Source organism: Chlamydotis macqueenii, chromosome 3 (assembly GCF_036417535.1).
Source record: "Chlamydotis macqueenii isolate bChlMac1 chromosome 3, bChlMac1.mat, whole genome shotgun sequence".
Taxonomy (NCBI): domain Eukaryota; kingdom Metazoa; phylum Chordata; class Aves; order Otidiformes; family Otididae; genus Chlamydotis; species Chlamydotis macqueenii.
The window spans coordinates 104,631,695-104,651,314 of record NC_141558.1 but is presented as its reverse complement, the minus strand read 5'-3'; the positions used below and the strand labels follow the sequence as shown (position 1 = coordinate 104,651,314).

The 19,620-nt window shown below is 43.2% G+C and overlaps 1 protein-coding gene across 1 annotated transcript in view; it reads left to right on the top strand.

Annotated features, from left to right (window-relative positions):
• Positions 1-19,182, top strand: part of FNDC1 (fibronectin type III domain containing 1) — a 73,052-nt gene extending 53,870 nt beyond the window's left edge. Inside the window, exons 15-20 of the mRNA XM_086745517.1 lie at positions 1,075-1,183; positions 10,320-10,399; positions 13,127-13,156; positions 14,559-14,720; positions 15,811-15,933; positions 17,389-19,182. Coding sequence (XP_086601643.1) covers positions 1,075-1,183; positions 10,320-10,399; positions 13,127-13,156; positions 14,559-14,720; positions 15,811-15,933; positions 17,389-17,504 — 620 coding nt within the window. The 3' untranslated portion in view covers positions 17,505-19,182. The remainder of the gene's footprint in view (positions 1-1,074; positions 1,184-10,319; positions 10,400-13,126; positions 13,157-14,558; positions 14,721-15,810; positions 15,934-17,388) is intronic.
• Positions 19,183-19,620: the final 438 nt, after the last annotated feature.

The window sequence follows — 19,620 nt, the reverse complement described above, 5'->3', positions numbered from 1 at the left end:
GGTGGCTCTGATAGCACTTTGACTGAGCACTTCTGCCCCCAGGTAGTGCCCTCAGCTCCACAGACACCTCCTAAGCCTGCCTCTGGAGCATCTTTCGCACTCGGCTTTGGTCCGCTATGAGCAAAGGTGACTGCTTGGCAGGACCCAGTGTGGGTCCTGTCTGGCTGTAAGCGTGGCTACAGGAGCGATCTGCCTGGGGAGGGGCTTCTGGCTTGGTGGTCTTCTAGTCTGCTTTTTTTTTATAGGAAAATAATGTATCAGAGTTGATTATCTCCAGTGGAGTCTCTGGCCCAGGCTATGCTTACCTTGTTTTACTGAAATTTTGCTCAAATACCAGTCTGAGAAACAAAGTTCAGGGATGGGGAATATACTAAACAAATGTATTAAATTAGATCTCCTTTAATGTCTTTAGACCTTTTGAGAGCCAGAGAGAAGCCTAACTGACTTCAAGAATGAATCTCAAAAGTTGCTGGAAAAACACTAGAGTAAATAGCCAAAATATTTTAAAAATTAATCAACTCCTGTTTGTCAGTGAACCCAAAAGATCTGAAGTAAGCATTGGAAAAGGCCACTGCTTTGGTGCTAACATCCAGTTTTTGAGGAGCCTTGCCCAGCTCTGCGGCTGACAGCCACAGCGGAGGGGTGGGAGCTGGCGGAGCCGAGGCAGCAGTAATGGCTGGAAAGGGAGAAGGTGGCACTTGAACAGGCTATGTGATGTTTGCATAACTTTTTTTTTTTCATTTTTTTTCAAACTCTGCCCCTACCCCAGGTATTTTTCCACAGTCAGTGTATCAGTTAAAGCAGTGAATGGGTTACCTCTGTCATCTTTTTGCCTTCACTGTGTTTTAAATCAGAATTCACACCTGGGTACCATCCGCTGATGCAATGCTCCATCATTATTAGCTAATGACAGGAAATTCTTGTAGCCTGGGATTTTCCAGGCACTGAATCACTTTCGTATTCAAAGATGCTTCCACTCCTTTTAACCCATAAAATCTACCACGATGACTAGGGATATAATTTATTTAAAATTTATTTAGAATCCTCACAACTATTTGTCTTTCCTGTTTACAGGCTATCTGGTTTACAGTGCGTCTTATGATGACTTTTTAAAGAATAAGTGGTCAACCAGGACTGCAGGGGCTACTCATTTGCCAATTGAGAACCTGAAACCCAACACACGGTAAGCATTTGATCCACTCTTTTTCAGTTCTGTTAGGGAAGTAAAACAAATTTTGAGAATTGTCAAAGATTTTTCTTGGCTTTGGTATAAATGTTTACATCTGATCTAGATTTTACTCATTCTGTTTGACAGCAAATTGTTTTATAAACTGCACAGCTACTTTAATTATCTTTACCTTATTAACCCTGGAGCAGCTGACTGTGTGTACCTGCATGTATATATTTGTGTGTATAAAAACACATATCAGTATCAGATAAAATCTTATTTTAAAAATGCATTTTTCAGTCTTGTGTATAACTGAATCAAATTTTGGGGGGAAGAGTAGTCTAAAGCATGCCCTTGGTGTGATGTGATGTGGCCATTCCCACATACTGGTGTGGCCAAGATTTCATACCTAAGGGCTGGTGAGGAGAGGTGCCATTCTCTGGTCTGTTTTCTCTGTCTGTTCACACAAGTGGTACTGGAGGAGAAGGCTTGATGATATATAATGAGGCCATGGCAGTTGCTCAGAAGTCAGTTTGGCAGGAACTTTAGGTCTTTATCTTGCAAAAAATCTCACTGAAATGGCATAACAAGAATGCATACTTTGTGTAATAGTGGAATAATTCATCATGATTGGGTGGGAAGTAAATGGCCACAAAAGGACTACATTAAAATTACCACTTTTGACAGATTCTCAGTGTCTCTCATATGTACAGTCATAGAATCATAGAATAGTTTGGGTTGGAAGGGACCTTTCAAGTCCATCTAGTCCAAACCTCCTGCAAGGAGCAGGGACATCTTAAACTAGATCAGGTTCTTTTCGCTCAAATTCTGAGTCTGAAATACCTTTGACGCTGCCTTGGGCTAGGGATGGCTCTTCACGTGCTGATGACTACAGTCTCTTAAACACTGGTGGCAGATGTTGCTCACGTATTTGACAACGTGGGAGATACCCTGGGATTTTGGGCTGCAACTAGCATGACTCACTTGATGGTGAGCTACAGATAGAGCATCCACTCCTAGGACAGGCACATAGGGTTTGTGCCAGGGCAACAATGAAGAGAGAAACGGTGTCACCTAAAGTATCTTTTCTTTCCAAGATGATTTATAGACGAAGGGAAGGTTCTGCAGGTTAAAAGCAGGTGATTGAGAATCTCAACCTAGAAAAAGAGAATTGTTTGAGCATGGCAACCTATTGTGAAGATTAATAATTTAGACCTCAGTGCAAGTCCTTTAGAGTGGTTCATGGTGCGTTAAGGCAATATTGCTTGCACAGTAGAGCTGCAATTGTATGTCCTGTCTCTGCTAATGCCCTTGTTGTAAAATATCATTGTTACAAATACATGGAGGAAGGTGTGGGGCACAGGTTATCTATGGGTTTCACCTGTTACAACAAGATGGAAGACATCTGAGATCTCCAAAACTCTGTTCCTAGATAGTGAGGGAAGCGGGTGCAGACCCTCCTGCATTTGTACATCCACATCCTTGTGACTCGAAGATACGCTTTCCCTAAATCTCTTTCCTTCTGCCCCTAGTCCCAGACTGCTGTACATGCCCAACCCTTTTCCCCTTCACCAGTTTTCACTCCTCCCCTCTCACCCTGTCCCTCTCGCAGGCGAGGAAGCATTGCCTGTATGCCCCAGCTTCCTCTAGCAGGGCTTCTCCATCTCTTGCTTCTCTGCCATTTCCACTTTCCAGCCACAGCTCCTCACCTCTTCGCTGCCTTCCAGTCAAGTCTCCCTCTCCTGCTGCCCCGAGGACACTGTTGAAGGCCAGCGATAGCTCTCTGCTTCTGGTGCCCAACATCTCAAGGGCTCCAGATCACCAGAAAAAGAGGTTGCAGTGAAAGCCTCTAGGAGCCCTGCAGCTGCTGTTCCCAGGGGAATTGGTGGGAATCGAGCTGCCAACCTGCGATACATCTGCTGAGATGTACGTTAAGGCAGGCTTCAGAAGGTGACAATTTGGCTGTATTTGAATGAAGTTTTATAGCAACAGCAAGGTTATAGGTTCATGCATCTCCATCAACCTAGTAATTCCCAGGTCGAATATTAAGGTTCTGTTTCAAAGTAGGGAGGTTCGAGCAAGTGCTTTTTGTTTTAAGCATATTATTTCCCCAGTGTCTTACTGAAGAACGGTATAATCCACTGGCCTCTGTGGAGGGAATAAAAGCTTTATGTGGGGTCTCTGGTGGAGAAGGAGGGTTCCTTACAGCAGAGAAATTGTGTGTATTGACCAATCTCATTTACATTCTCCTAATCCACAGGCTGAATTGATTGCATATTTTTTGTCTTAAAAATAGCTGCCTAACCACTGGGGAAAGACCCTATGCCTAAGAAAATACGGTGTGAAATCTGAAGTTAGTCTAAAAATTTTGTGCTTACATTGTTAGTGCGTTTTGTGAGAAATCTCTGATTAAGTCAGATTTACCGTATGCAGATGCTGTTGACTGTCGGGTGTCCTATAAGGGACTATTGCTGGTGCAAACTTGCAGCGTTCGCAGCATATCAGAAACGGGTTGGTATCTTGGCAGAAGTCAGCCCCAGAGAAGATTTGAAGCTGTCAACATATTCTGGAAAACATCTGCCTGATATTTCGATTTTACAAACAAAATGGAAGTCTGTGTTTAGCTCGTGTCGTAAGTTTTCTTCCAAGGCCTGGTCTAACCTCCATTTGAGAAGTGGAAGTTTTTCCATTAGCAAAACTCTGGTCAGCTTCAGTGGGCACAGGAGCTGCTTCCTTGTGACATGTGAATGTAAACACTAAAATGACTTTAAACCTTATTAAATCTTAAAAACAACAGTCTTGACAATGTCCCTTCCCTAACCTTAATTCTCAGCCATCACAGAAGACTGATGCAAAGGGCTGGACAGCATCCACTCAATCACCAAATACAGTCTTCTGCAGTCACAAACAGTATAATCCTCGTCATAAACATTTCAATCTCCTTCTTGAGCATGATTAGGCTTTTTTCTGCCTTTTTGCAGAAAAGCTGTATCAGTGCCCAACAGGAGTGCCTAGATAGTCTCATGATTTAAAACATCATCCTTTATCACCATATCTCCATGTCTCATCAAATCTTCTTCCCTGTCCACTTGTTTTTTGTTCCCTCCAGGGACATTTTGATCCCACAGTGCTGGCTACCAATTCCAGTGTTGTACAGAGCGTTTCATAAGAGGCTCTCAAACATTTACTCAGGGCTCACAACTGCAAACAGAGCCTGGATCTTCTGGCTCTAGAGGCCAGATGCACTTAAAAATGTGTTTCCTTTCTGTATCTCCATTAAGGCAAAACCACACACGGTATGTCCAACAAGCAGCATCAGCCACAGCTGGCTGCTGTGTATCACCAGAGCAGCAAAAAAGAGGTAAGATGTTAATGAAACCCTTGTCCTGTGCAAGCAGTAGACCCATGTGGCACATAGCTACCTCACACCAGCTGGGTAGGAAGCTCCTCTTCCAACTCTGCTCTAGAGTCTTACTGTAATATTTGTTGTAAATGTTCGTGACGGATGTAGTGGTAGGCCATTTTTAATGGAGGGAGACACTTTGCACTAGCCTGTGAACCTGCAGGCAGCTGATTTATATGTTTTTCTTCTGGAGGGGTGGTGCAGTTGGAGGAGGAGGGTTTCAGCCCCTGCTGCCCTCTCCACATGCCTGTGGGAGGAAGCCTGCCTGTCCTTGCTGACCCGCTCCTCGCCTCTTTTTCCCCTCATCCACCGATCCTGCTGAGCAGTGGGTCCGTGGAGTGCTCTCATGTTGACTCATTCTCTCCCCTTCCTGAGCAGCGAGTGTCTCTCCATCCCAGACACCGGGTCAAGCACACCAGTTCCCCTCCCACAGGCAGCCGCTGTGTGCTCTGCGTGCTCTGCATGTACCCTCTGCGCATCCCCCCGGCTCTCACCCAGGGCTGAACGAGGTCCAGCAGCAGCCATCCCACCATCCCCGTGTCTGGCATACAGTCACCATGCTATGGCTCCTGCCCTGCCGCCTGGAGCACATGCAGCGGTCACGCGGTGCGTCCCACCACTGGCTGGCATCCTGCTGTCTCAGCCTGCCACTGGACGCAGCGCGGGGCTGGGGGTCCATGCATGCGTGCCTTCAGAGAGGCTGGAAAAAGGATTTTACTGCCAACTAATTTTTTTAAAAACAGCTGCTTCCTGAATTAGCGTGCTGAGTGGTTATCTCATTTTGTGACTGTGAGTGCCAGCTATTTAATTCCAACAGAAGGGAGACACCTTGAATTAAGCCATAAAATAATTTTGCTCCAACTCACAGGTATGGTGATACGATTAGTCATATCATAGAATCATGGAATCATAGAATGGTTAGAGTTGGAAGGGACTTTTAAAGGTCATCTAGTCCAACCCCCCTGCAAGGAGCAGGGACATCCCCGACTAGATCAGGTTGCTCAGAGCCTCATCCAGCCTGGCCTTGAACGTTTCCAGGGATGGGGCATCCACCACCTCTCTGGGCAACCTGTTCCAGTGTTCTACAACCCTCATTGTAAAAAAATTTTTCCTAATGTCCAATCTAAATCTATCCCCCTCTATTTTAAAACCATTACCCCTTGTCCTATCACAACAGGCCCGACTGAACAGCCTCTCCCCATCTTTCTTGTGGGCCCCCTTGAGGTACTGGAAGACTGCTATCAGGTCTCCCCAGAGCCTCCTCTTCTCCAGGCTGAACAGCCCCAACTCTCTTAGCCTGTCCTCATAGGAAAGGTGCTCCAGCCCTTTTATCATCTTCGTGGCCCTCCTCTGGACCTTCTCCAACTGGCCCGTGTCCTTCTTGTGCTGGGGGCTCCAGAACTGGACACAGTACTCCAGGTGGGGTCTCACGAGAGCAGAGTAGAGGGGCAGAAACACCTCCCTTGACCTGCTGGCTACGCTTCTCTTGATGCAGCCCAGGATGCGGTTGGCCTTCTGGGCCGCAAGGGCGCATTGCCGGCTCATGTTGAGCTTCTCGTCCACCAGCACTCCCAAGTCCTTCTCCTCAGGGCTGCCCTTGATCCATTCCCCGCCCAGCCTGTATTTGTGCCTGGGATTGCCACGACCCAGGTGCAGGACCTTGCACTTGGCCTGGTTGAACTTCATGAGGTTGGCACGGGCCCACCTCTCCAGCCTGTCAAGGTCCTTCTGGATGGCATCCCTCCCTTCCAGCGTGTCGACGGCACCACACAGCTTGGTGTCATCGGCGAACTTGCTGAGGGTGCACTCTATCCCAGTGTCCATGTCGCTGACAAAGATGTTGAAAAGGGCTGGGCCCAACACGGACCCCTGAGGGACACCACTCGTGGCCGGTCTCCACGTGGACATTCAGACGTTGACCACCACTCTCTGAGTGCGGCCATCCAGCCAACTCCTTATCCACCGAGTGGTCTGTCCGTCAAACCCATGTCTCTCTAGTTTAGAGAGAAGGGTGTCGTGCGGGACAGTGTCAAAAGCTTTGCACAAGTCCATATAGTCTAAGTGAATAAAAATATTACATATTCATTGCCCCATTACAGTTGCCTATATCCTTTCTTGAAATGTCAATAGAAGCGGTATAGAAAAAAATCAAAGGAGCTTTATTCTTAGGAGGAAAAGCTTTTTTCTTGTCTGTATTGAAAATGAAAAGCAAATGGTATTGCATCTGTGGCAGGTGTGATTCTTCTGTGTCTATTGGTAACAATTCATTGCAATTCTACCTAAGCAAAGTGTAATCAAAGCACAATCAACTTATATATTGCAAATTTTGTTCATGTATTTATGTGATGAAGAACAGTTGAGTTATACCGATTTGAGATTTCCTGGCAAATTCATCAGCTTAAGGATTCTGACTTATGAAAATGTCAGATGCCTGGACCTAGAAAGGCTTTGGTAGTTTCTTTTTTTTTTGTCTTGTCTGAGAAGGAACTATATCCTGACTGGATTATTTTATTGACATTCTTAATACAGCAATCATAGCATCATCTATGTTTAAATCACAGGTCAGCAAGTCATGAGACCTGGCTCTCTTTCTGGCACAGATAGAGGCTTCTTGTGTATATAGAGGCTTAGGAACTAATTTTCCAATTTAGCAAAGAAAAATGTACTCATAACTTCATCCCTGTTTTTTCCAGACAGTCAGGCAGGCAACTTGAGCAATCATGTGTCCCAGACAGGCTTCTCTGTAGATCACAGGACACCTGAATGCACAGTTGCCCGGGTCGTGTAGGTAATAGGTTCCTGGATTACGCGTCAGGTACAAAATGGCATGTTTTTCCCCACCTAAATAGGTGCATGAGGTTCTTGGGCTGCTCTCTCCTATTTCAGATGTGGATCATCACGCTTAGGTATCTCATGGGAATGTTTTGAAGCTAGCACTAATACACTCCTATTAAGTGCATTGACAGGCTTGCTCAGGAGGTGCCACTGTGTTGCGAAGGTGGTATCTAATTATACCTCTTTGGAAGCACTGGGAAGCCAGGCATCCATACAGATGTTTTCACTATGCTTTGAAGCATTATGGAAAAGATGTAGGCTGGAAAACGTTTTTCTCCTACTCTTCTGAAGTAGTCACACCAAGCACTCGGCTCAGTCAGTGCAGCTTGGTGCTGTGTTGCGGCCATTTTAGGAGCCAGCGTTGAGGAAGCGTTGCCCTGTGTCCCATCCTTGTGGTCAGCCTGTGCCACCAGCCTCTGCCCTAGTCCAGGTGGAGAAGGTGTGAGCGGGGGAAGGAGGTGTGGGTAGATGCAGGTGTCCCATGAGAGCATTGGCAGCTCAGGGGATTAAAGCAGTGCTCAGGCTGCCATGCTCTGCTCGGGAGGCCAGAAGTAGAGGAGCACACTGGAGACTTTCTGCCTCCCCTTTCCTCTTTCTCCAGCCATGCTGAACACTCATAAGCTCTGGTCAAGAAATAAAGGTCAATAGTTAAAACCATTAGGAAATATTTCTGCCAGCAAAAAGATTGTGTTAGGCACAAGCAAGAAGCACAGGCTAGCTAAATTTTGCTATTTAGCATGGTGTCTTTTTGCCACAGTGTGTGTGTCTTTTAAACGAAAGCTGTTAGTCATTTGTGAGTGTCATATAGTCATTAATTACAGGCAGAACTGGTTGCAGAAAGCAGGAGTGAAGCTGGTTTGTGGTGTTGGCTGTGGGACATAGCAGGGACAGGGTGCATGTCCCCTGCACAGGGGTGGGACATGCAGAATGTGTCCCGCAGATGGCCTGACCATGCATGTGCTCTGGTTCTGGCATGGATATGAGGTGAAGCTCATGCCGTGGATGAAGCCCAGAATATTTCAATTCCTGTGACTTCCACATTGATCCACCTAGAGGGTGAGATAATTTTTACAGAGTGAACAAGATGCCCTGGCATGTACCCTGGAGATAACAGGTGTGCTTCATGGCAAAACCTGATGTTCACATTTGCCACCCTTCTGCTGAAGAAGTGGATGTTATTTGCACATCTTTTCAGCCTTTTCATAGAGATCAGGTTGTTTGAGGCAAAACAGTTCACTATGCATGATTTCCTTTTAATGAAAAAAGATGTTCACCTTTGACAAAGGGCTGATTCAACTGGGTCCCCTCTGGTTTATCATTGCGAATAGTTTCGTTTGTGCTTAGCTGATGCTTAGGTCAGAGAGTGACCTCCAGGCTCTGCTCTCTGGCTAAGTCCTTGAGGAACAGATCCGCTTGATGGTACAGGAAAGCCCACATGGTAAAAATTGAGCGGCAAGCTAAAACCAGCAAAGTTCCTGCAACAAGATTGTGTGGAATTTTCCTGCTGCCTGGTAGACTGTAAAGCATGAGCATCTTATGTGGCATTAAACCACGTTACACTCTTATGTTGCAAGGGCTACTGTCATCTCTTGTGGACAGAAAAGAAGAAAGGGGAGTGAAGTTTTTAAGGTGGATGGTGTCCATGCTTGATGCATAAACTGTGCCAGGTGGCAACAGCTTCCAGGGATGTCAGACCGCCTTCGCTATGAACCACGCTATCTCCACCCAGTGTGGGCCATGCACGCAGAGCAGCACTGGCAGGTTTCTCCACAGGATAGGGAGAACTTTGCCACCCAGAGCAGACTGATGTTTTTAATGGCCAGGCTCACCTTCTCCAGCTAAGGAGCATCAGGCCTGCCGCTCGGATGGGACATTGCCATGGGAGGCAATCCAGCGTTTGGTGGCAATTGTCACCGCAAGTAAGCACTTGCCCTGCTATGTGGGTCACGGATGGAGCTTTTGGAGATGTCTGCTTTTGGATGAGAGGCTAAATCAAGATCCAAGTGCTATGTGGATATTACAGAGGCACAATAATTTTTTATTATTTTTAACTTCTTTACAAGAATGAAATTGAGCGAGCAGGCAAGAAAGGAAAACCTAAACTCAGGCACTTGAAAAATGCTGTGCTGGAAATTTTCACAGTAATCTTCCATTCTAATTGCTTTCTGCTGGACTGGATATAAAGATAAAAGGGAAAGAAGAAAACATTAATCTGAGGGGAAAAAAAGTCAGAGTAGGCATCAAGTAAAAAATAATTGTATTTGAAATGTACTAAAATGTGTTTACAGGTATTTTCCTCTAAGAATGAGGATAATTTTGCTTCTGTTGAGCAAGGAATGGCGTTCTAGCTGCGAGTCATGTGCTTTGAGTTAAACATGTGATTTAAATACTTTGGGGGATCAATAAGGCAACATATGAAGCTTTCTCATATTACTCAAGTATTGTGATCTTAATGCTGCTAGAGTTTTTACAGAAAGGTCAAAAATTTAGCTTCTGATCTCATATAAATTTGATCCAGTTTTCGTTTGCAGTTTACATCACTGCTTTGATAGGAGTCAATCTAGTTTAAAACTGTTCCTGAAATGAGAATTTAATTTCCTTGCAACTTCTTCTTTTAGTCTATTGCTATTGGTCATTTAGTGTAAAGTGGATGTAGTTGTGTGTGGTTTTTGGAAGGGGGATGATATAAATAAATGATCCAAAAATATACATGGGAGCAATTGCAAAAAGGACAAATTTGTCTGTAATAGACAGCTCGTACCCTGGCTCAATATCCAACTCAAATACAAAGGACACCTGAACTCAGTGGAAATCTGCTGGTTTGATTCTCTCCCTGATTTAGTATTATTTACAATTTAGCCATTGCAGTGGAATCAATGATTTAATCTTTTTTTCCCTCTCTTTTTGTTTCAGGTATTATTTTAAAGTCCAAGCAAAGAATCCCTTTGGTTATGGACCTGTTAGCTCTTCAGTCTCATTTATCACAGAATCTGGTATGCTTTGCTTTTTATTTTCATCTCAGAACTGAATTCGTAATAACAGATGTGGGAGGGCAGTGACTGAAACCAGCACAACAATAATATTGATTATCCTGAACTTGCTGCTTTGAGATTTTCTTTTTTTTTTTTTTTTAGGTTAATTATTTGTTTTCAGTAAATCAAATGCACTCCTAATGCCGCTATGAAAATATAAGTGACGTTGAAGTGAGCTTCAGGGGAAGAGGGAGTTGAATTTAAAATACAAAAGACTACTAATGTTCAACAATACAGAAGCAATAGGAAGTTTAATGTCTTTGATAGAGTGACCAAACATTTAGTAAATTAGCTTCTTAACTGTGAACAGCTGTACAGTTGGAAGCAGTTTTCTCTGGAAGAAAACAATTGTTTCATCAGATGGGCAAAGTTCTCCATTCTTTTTTTTTGACAAGACATGCTGCTCTTTCAGAGGGCTAATAGTGCATTCAAGAGCAACACCCCCTTCTAGAAATAGTAAGTTAAATGAGCTATTTTTACCCATTACTTCTTCTTCTTCCATTGAGACAGAGGCCAGTGACCCCACTGAATAATAAAGGACAAATTTTTCAGTCTTTACTGAGTGAAAGGTCTGTTGTTTTTTGCAAATTTTGCCATTTTGACAATGTGGTGTTTATGAAGTCATTGCTCATTTGACTTCATCATGTAGTGCTCTCTTCAGAAGCTCCATTAAGAACCATGGAAGTAAGCCTTCACAGAAGGGAGACAAAAATGCCGGATAAGTAAATGGTCCCGCATAACACATTCAATTTTTTTTTAAAGGAGTAAGAAGCTCAAGTATAAATCCAAGCATAATATTTAACATTGGACAAATATGACACTGTGCCCAGGTGGCCAAGAAGGCCAACGGCATCCTGGCTTGTATCAGAAATAGCTTGGCCAGCAGGAGTAGGGAAGTGATCATCCCCTTGTACTCGACACTGGTGAGGCTGCACCATGAATACTGTGTTCAGTTTTGGGCCCCTCACTACAAGAAAGACATTGAAGTGCTGGAATCTGTCCAGAGAAGAGTAATGAAGCTGGTGAAGGGTCTGGAGCACAAGTCGTAGGAGGAGCAGCTGAGGGAACTGGGGCTGTTTAGGCTGAGGGGAGACCTTATTACTCTCTACAGCTACCTGAAAGGAGGTTGTAGTGAGGTGGGTGTTGGTCTCTTCTCCCAAGTAACAAGCACTAGGACAAGAGGAAACAGCCTCATTGCGTCAGAGGAGGTTTAGATTGGATGTTAGGAAAAATTTCTTCACCAAAAGGGTTGTCAAGCATTGGAAGAGGCTGCCCGGGGAGGTGGTGGAGTCCCCATCCCTGCAGGTTTTAAAAGATGTGTAGATGTGGTGTTTAGGGACATGGTGTAGTGGTGGAGTTGTCAGTGTTAGGCTAACAGTTGGACTTGATGATCTTAAAGGTCTTTTCCAACCTAAATAATTCTACAATTCTATGATTCTGTGCTGTATCTTGCAGGGAGTTTTGCTGGTTAGCTGGCTGCCAGTATATGGGCCTGAATGCCTTGTTTTCCCATCCAAAATCCACTACCTTCTGAGCTTTATTTAACAGGTTAAATCCACCAAGTTTAAAGTTTTATTTGCAGTACTGATCTTTCGTTTGTCATGTGGCCAAAGGTGGCTTTCCAGCTAGCAAAAGTACAAAAGCAGTTGCTAAATGTAAAGCCAGATGGTATCGTTACAATGATGAAATATGTCAGAAGAGATAGAAATTGCTATTTCAGAGTGCAACGGAAAGGTTTGAGTTGATGGGAATATTCAATAAAGAATGCTATTGTAGAATCAAACAGCTTACTGAAGATGTTCAATCTCACCCCTCATAACACTGAAGAGAACAGAAAACTGTTGCTCTCTTTCATCAGACTTTAAAAACTCCCTGGATTTTTTCCTCTCCATCAGTAGATAAGCACCGTGCTTTTTTTTTCAGATATTTTTTATACAATAAGGGCAAGTTAAAGATGATAGAAACCACAATAAATACAGACAAGCTAATGCCTTAGATCATGTTGTTTTTTCATCCTTACTCTACGCCTATTCCATCCTTCTTTATTTAAAAAAAGTGAGTATTTCAAGTGAGCAGAAGCCCCTGAAGTGGTGGACAGTGCTCCTTGCACTGCCCAGGACACTCCTGCAAAAATTCTGCCACTATGATAACGGAGTTAAAATGGTGCATTTCACATATTAGTCAGTACCACTAAACAGCTGTGCTAAACGTGATGGATGTCTGAGACCAATATTTGCATACAAGCCGTAGGTTATGTTTCCCTTTGGAAGGTAAGGTGACTGCAGGTGTGACTTACACTTTATATTCAGAAGTGTACGGTGAAACTGTCCTCCTGCTCTGAGGAGCTTCCGAGAAGAGGAAATCTGTTTCAGAGTTGTCTTTGAACTTTGGTACCAATCTCAGTGGAGTTTTTACAGTATCAGAATAAATGTACAATCCTGTGGCGAGTTTCATCAACTGAGAAAAACAGTGGTATAACAAACATTGATTAGCTCTGCAAATTGGTGAGACATGTAAATCCCACATTCATAATGTAGCTAAAGGCAGTTACTTTGCAACTGACATTCTCTTGAGTGACACTGTATGTTTCATACATATATGTTATATCACACATATATGTTATATGTTGTTATAAAACAAGGTTTAGAACAAAATATTAATTTTTTTTAATTTGTTTCATTCTTCTAGACAATCCCCTCCTCATTGTCAGACCACCTGGTAAGTCTAATTCTGCTGTTTCTTCCATGAAGTGCATAAAACCCGTGCAAAACAGTTAAAATATAGTTATTAGAAGCATATTAACGCACAGTCTGAGTTACAGTTTTAAGTAGGAACAGGTAGTAATTCATTATGCTGATTCACAAAACATTTTTTGTCTTAGGATTCCTTATTCTGGTCTTTGAAAAGAAATCTTGTAAAGATATGTTAGAATTGGCACTTGATTTCGTCCCATCTTTTGCCTGGTACAACAACTTTAATTGTTTATTAATAAGCACAAAACTGTATTGTTTCTGTATCTGTGTCCTTCAGTTGCCTGAGCATCGCTTGACCAGTGGGATCGGTTTTTTCTATCTCTAGCTGTTATGCTCATCTATATGTAGATGGCACAGGTTGCCCAGAGCATGGTTGATACCCCATCCCAGGAAACATTCAAGGCCAGGTTGGATGAGGCTCTGAGCAACCTGATGTGGTTGGAGATGTCCCTGCTCCTTGCAAGGGGGTTGGACTAGATGACCTTTGAAGGTCCCTTCCAACCCTAACCATTCTATGATTCTATGGTCATCATGCTCTTATAAATACTAAAAAAATTCAAGGATTTGTTAGTGACAAGAATGATATGCCATGAAGCTGTTGAGCTTGCTTTGCATTTCCAAAATTGCAATAAGCCAGTTCAGCCCCTAGTCAGAAGAGCTGATTTCCTGGTGCTAGGACCAGCCATGCTGACATATACATCTGGAGGGTAACCACAGGCAGCACGTGCTCTCAGAAGAGATGCAGAAAAAAAGACCTCGTGGTTATTACACTCTGTCAGCTTTCCTAAGCAGTTCAAATGGTTGGTTCTGGGGCTTTTTGACTACATTGTTCATGAAAACAATGTCCAGTGTATCCCTCCCTTCTATGTTTTATTACGCTTGCTAGTCTGTTTTTTCCACGTCCTCTCAGATGTCTCTGATGATGCACGGATATTGTCTTTTGCAGACTGTGTGGGAGGCCTCTGAGAGCAGTGGCCTTCCCGTGTCCCCAGTCACCGTCAAGTTTTTTGCTGTCAGTTATTTGGTGGGTCTGTTCATGGGAAGGAGTTGTTGGAGGGTTTTACACTTGTAGATTCTGCTTTGACAGGACAAAGAGGAAATATTTTTGTGTGGTTGCAGTAGTCATCATTTTAATAGTTGCCATTGTCTACTGCCTGGAAGGGACGTGCAAACTAAGTCACTTACTTTTTAGTTTTTTTAATAATATTTTTTTCTTGAAGTAGTATTTTGGGATATGGAAAAGTCATGCATTTATCTGCTGCAACATCTCTTGTAAAACATATTATCAGATGTTAACCTCAGTAAAACTCAGACTGAAATGCTAAAGTCTCTCCTTAATGTTGAATTTTTATTTTTTTTTCTCCAAGGTGGTGAGCCTATCTGGATCCCATTCACTTTTAAATACGACCCCACCTACTCAGACTGCAGTGGCAAGCAGTACGTGAAACGAACTTGGTACCGCAAGTTTGTAGGAGTGGTTCTCTGCAACTCCTTAAGGTACAAGATTTACCTCAGTGATGACCTGAAAGGTAGGCACCAAGATTAATTTGCTTAATTTCCTGATATGTGATTACTTATCATCTCCATCTTCTTGCTTTCTTCACTTAATCTGTGAAAGAATTGTATGACGGCTCTCTGGGAGTCCTCACGAAGGTCTGATGTGATAGCCGAGCTACCCTGCTTTTTGCGTTATGCTCATGCATTTGCTGGGATTAGCTTTCAAGCAGAGCTCTTTAGACAGAGGACAGGAGGAGGTTTTCCTTGAAAAGCCTGTGTGTGTTTGTATCTTGAGAAAGCAATGCGCTTTGTACTGTGAAAACAAAGTCCTGCTTCCCACACATCTCCCTGGGAAGTCCCAGGCTTGCTCCGTGGGCAGGTGAGCCCCAGCTGCATGCGGTCAAACAGAGCGATAATCCCAAAAGATCCCCAGGACAGATCGTAGTGGGGAACAGTGAAGGAAAGACTGGTATTGCAGTGACTAGGGGAGCAGTACTCCTAGGAGTTAACAGTAGCTCTTATATGGGTGTATTTGCTGAGAGATAATGAAGAAAACTTTCCATATTGTTGATCTGGGTTGCTAGGATCATCTCAGTGGTTTTTCAGATTATGCTAATATGTTATTCTTATTGCAGTGCAATGATATAGTTTAAAGACAGTGTTTGAATATGCAATAAGAAACAAAAAGAGCAGCAGGACCCGCACCATCTGTTAGAGAAAGAGAGCTCCACAGTTTTTAGTTTTCATTTGAGATGCAATCAAACTAATGGTGTTGACATATAGAACACGTTTCACTTTCTCATGCTATGTTGAAATGACCGGTCCAATTGAAATTCCCTCCAGCTGTCACCTGTGCTGCGGTCTCCATGGACTTGCAAAATGGGGACTGTTCTTTACTGAGCTGTAACCCGTTTCTCTTTTCCATGATTTCTCCTTCCACACTGTGAAGGTAGCATTCTCCCTCTTTCCAGCCACTGTTTGTTCATTGGTAATACTTCGTTGGTAATACTGTGTCACTGTAATGTTTCTCATGCTTTCTCCCACATCTGTTTTCCTGGTAGTAAAGAGCATCCCAAAGAAAAGTAATGCTGAGTCAAATAATCTGTCTGTGTCACCCTTCAGACACCTTCTACAGCATTGGGGATAGCTGGGGAAGGGGCGAGGACCACTGCCAGTTTGTGGATTCACACCTGGATGGAAGAACGGGACCTCAGTCTTATGTTGAAGCCCTGCCCACCATCCGAGGTATGGCAGTGGGGGAGCAGGATGCTGGCTGGGTGCCTGTGGTCCTGTCTGTAGGACTGAGGGGTAGGGAGCAGAGTGCAGAGTGGAGCTCTTTGTCCATGACTGCTGGCAGCTCTCTGAGGAGTCTGGCTGATGCAGCAGGCAATGGGGTGATGTAGTACTCAGGCCTAGCTGGACGGGTTATGAAAGTCCCAGAAGGACTTGTGGGTGTTGAGAGAGACAGGTGGACAGAAAGAGAGGGGCATATAATGCAAATAATTTACAGAAACAAAATGCAAAGACGGAAAGAAAAAAATTTATGGGTCTACAAAACCTTTCTCCTAATTATGAGACCTGCCTCATTGAATTGAGATACACAAAGGACCAGTTACATCTTTGCAAATATGGCCTTTGCAAATGGTTTCTGACCTCTTCATTCAGTGCAAAACACATAGGAGTATGTCTAGTGACTTAAGGTCAGACTGCAGGACTTTTATTCTCGCCTGGTAGTTATCTCCCTCTGAGTGAAAATTCTCACCTTGAAGGAGTTCCTCTGAGTAAACCCATCAGCTCACATAGCCAAGAGGATGACAGCTTGCTTCACAAAGTGAACCCAATCGTGAAGCTCAGCCAATCTTTTCAATAAGTCTGTTGATCTAAATTATTCACTTGGCTTTAATGGTTTCCATGTTAAATTATTTGTTGATATTCTTTTCATGGCGGCGTTACCAGGAAGGAACTGAAATAGTCACTGGTATTTATATATCACTGGGATGTACTAAGTTTCTCAGTTCAAAAGAGGGATGGTTAATCCAGATGTGTACTAGTAGATCTAGGAGACAGAGACAGAGAGCACACAGAAATTATATTATTGGCATAAGACATGAGTGTTCAGATGTTCCAGTGCACGAGCTATGCAGAGAAGAATGCTGCACCTCTCCTAATGCTTTAAGCAGTCACATTCTTTCTGCAGATGAAGAAAAAGGAGGAGAAAGGGCTTAATTCCATATTTACTGCGTGAAATGGTATCTTTTTGTTTTGTGAAAAGCTGATGTTTGTTGATAATCTCTTGAGCGCTATGAGATAATACGATTTGATGGCATTTTTTTCCCCTAGAGTCCTTCGTGTATTTAAAGTGACTTATGAACTTCATAAACACAAGTGAAATATAGCCACTTTTTGGAGGGAAATGCAGAAGCTCTTTGGCAGACCACAGCATTACACAATAGTCCGTGAGATTTTGAACAGTAAAACCAATCAAAACTACAAGAAATTTAAAGGACCAGGGTTAAATCGTTCAAAAAAGATCTAGGCCAAATACCAGGGCTAGCAAAAACTCTTTTGACAAAACTCCCTACCAGACAGCTTCTAAGTTTTCATCGGGGCTGTGGGATTGGCTCTTGCTGCATCTGTTACTTTTGTTAAACTACTGTGTCTTTGTTTTGAAATGCAAATGGGCTTTTTTTCTCCCGACAGGGTATTACCGCCAGTACCGCCAAGAGCCTGTATCATTTGGACGCATTGGACACACAACACCCTACTACTACGTGGGCTGGTATGAGTGCGGCGTGCCCATCCCAGGGAAATGGTAGCAGTCTACTTTCCTGTCTTAGGCAGACCATGCTTTTCAAATTATTTCTACCGGAGGACTGTGAGGAACTGATTTGGAAAAGAAAAAAAAAAGATAAATGAGACAAACCAGTGAAGACCAGCTGCTCAAGAAACCCTCGCGAAGCCCAACATGGTCCTCACTTTACCAGCCTAAATCTGTGGTGCTGCTTGATTTCTGCTTGGAAGCAGGGATGGGATATGAGTCTGGTGTCCTGCCTTCCTCCTCTGGGTCTTTAAGGCACGGAGAGGTGGTTGCAATGTGTGCAACCTGTGAAAACTAGAACTGTATTAGCCATGAAAATTTGGAAGTTTCTTATATCTTGCAGGAACGACCTAAGCATGCTGTGCTTGCTTAATGGGATGCTAAACTGTCCTTTGCTGCCCGCTGGGGCTCCCCTATGCAATTGTGCCCACCAAAGGCTATATATTCTCCTGAAGACTTACCCTGTGGGTTCACCCACTGCTGGACTAATCACCAGGTCACAGTGTAAATTCACTTTGAGATATATGTATATCTATATCTATATAAATACAATACTGTACATCTGCAGAAGTACTGCTTAGAGATGCTGAGATTTTCTTGTTCACCAGATAAATATGTTTGGAATTTTTATGTAAAAGGTGCTGTTAATTCTTCGAGATTGCTATGCACAATATATTAACCAAGGAAAGAGCTCTATTCTTCTTGTGAGTACTGTTAATCTAACATTTCAATTATTGGTCAAAGACCTGTGTCCCACTTCCTTGGCAGTCTTTGGACTGGACATTCAATGGGAATCTACCCCTCTATCCATGTTAGAGTGGCACTGTATAGTCCAGCAAAAAAACCCCACATATTCAGCAGTTTATCAGCATCAGTTAAACTTTCTGTCTTTTACTATTCAAAAGTTTTAGTGCAACTTTTCTTCAATCCATTCTCATCTTACTTGGTATGTTATTTATTCCTGGTCAGTATCTTTCACTTCACTGTGCAGAGGCATGGGATGAGTAACTTGCAAATTAGAAACTGCTTTTAACTTATTTGCCCTCCAAAAAGAAGCCCAAGTCACCGATACAAGAGTCAAGTAGCAGGAAACTCATTTGACTTTGATCCGTCCTGGGGATAAATCGAGATACACTTCCTTTAATAGACTACTGAAATCTCTTCCATCCAGACCAGAAAGCAAAAGCTGACATGGATTAAAGGTATAATGATGATTTTTTTTAGCAACCATTTAAAGCTTGCAATAACATAGGATTTTAGTAGTCCTTCTGGGCAATCTAGCATTAATTGTTTACTCAGTAACTATCATGGTCTTACAGTTTCGTGGTAACATCTCAACAGCCTTTGCTTATGTTAGTATTACTCCCCCATTCTGACAGCCTGAGAGGGGAGCAGCATCCCTGGGGGACGGATCCGGTCTCTGGTCCATCTCTCACTCTCATTCCAGCTTACATGTAGTGTACGTCTAATACCCTTTCAGTTGCGTCCTGTAGTTCTTGTAAATTGTATGGGGGCAAAAATGGAACTAAAGTGATTAAAAGAGCATTTTATTTTTCTTGGTGATTTGGGGTTTAACATTTTAATTGTTCTCACATACTTTTGCTTCAGTACAGTGCCAAATATATGGTCTTGAAGTATAACTTCTTTCCCTAATAAACCTATGATACATGGTTCAATTTCTATTTCATCCTTTCTGGTCATCTGTGTCAAGTAATCTGACAAAGTAGATTTTAAAAAGTCTTCCTTGCAGGAGGAGTAGGTGTCAACTTTTCTAAGGGACTGGAAGCATGTGAGTGTGCTGTTCCCATTCAAAGATGGTTAGCAGCTAGTGTGGAGTTACCAAGGGCAAGTCATACCTGACCAGCCTGATCATATTCTTTGTTGAGGTGGCTGACTCTGTGCACAAGAGAAGAAAGGTGGATGTCATTGACTTTGGCTTGTATAAGGCGCTTGGCATGATCTCCCACTGTGTGCTTGTAGCCATACTGGTAGGGTATAATTTGGATAGTTGAACTTAAACATAAACATAAAATTAGCTGTGTCATGAGACTCAAAGGGTTGTGATCAAAAATAGTGCAAAATCCAAATGACAGCTCATTGCAAGTGTCACCCCC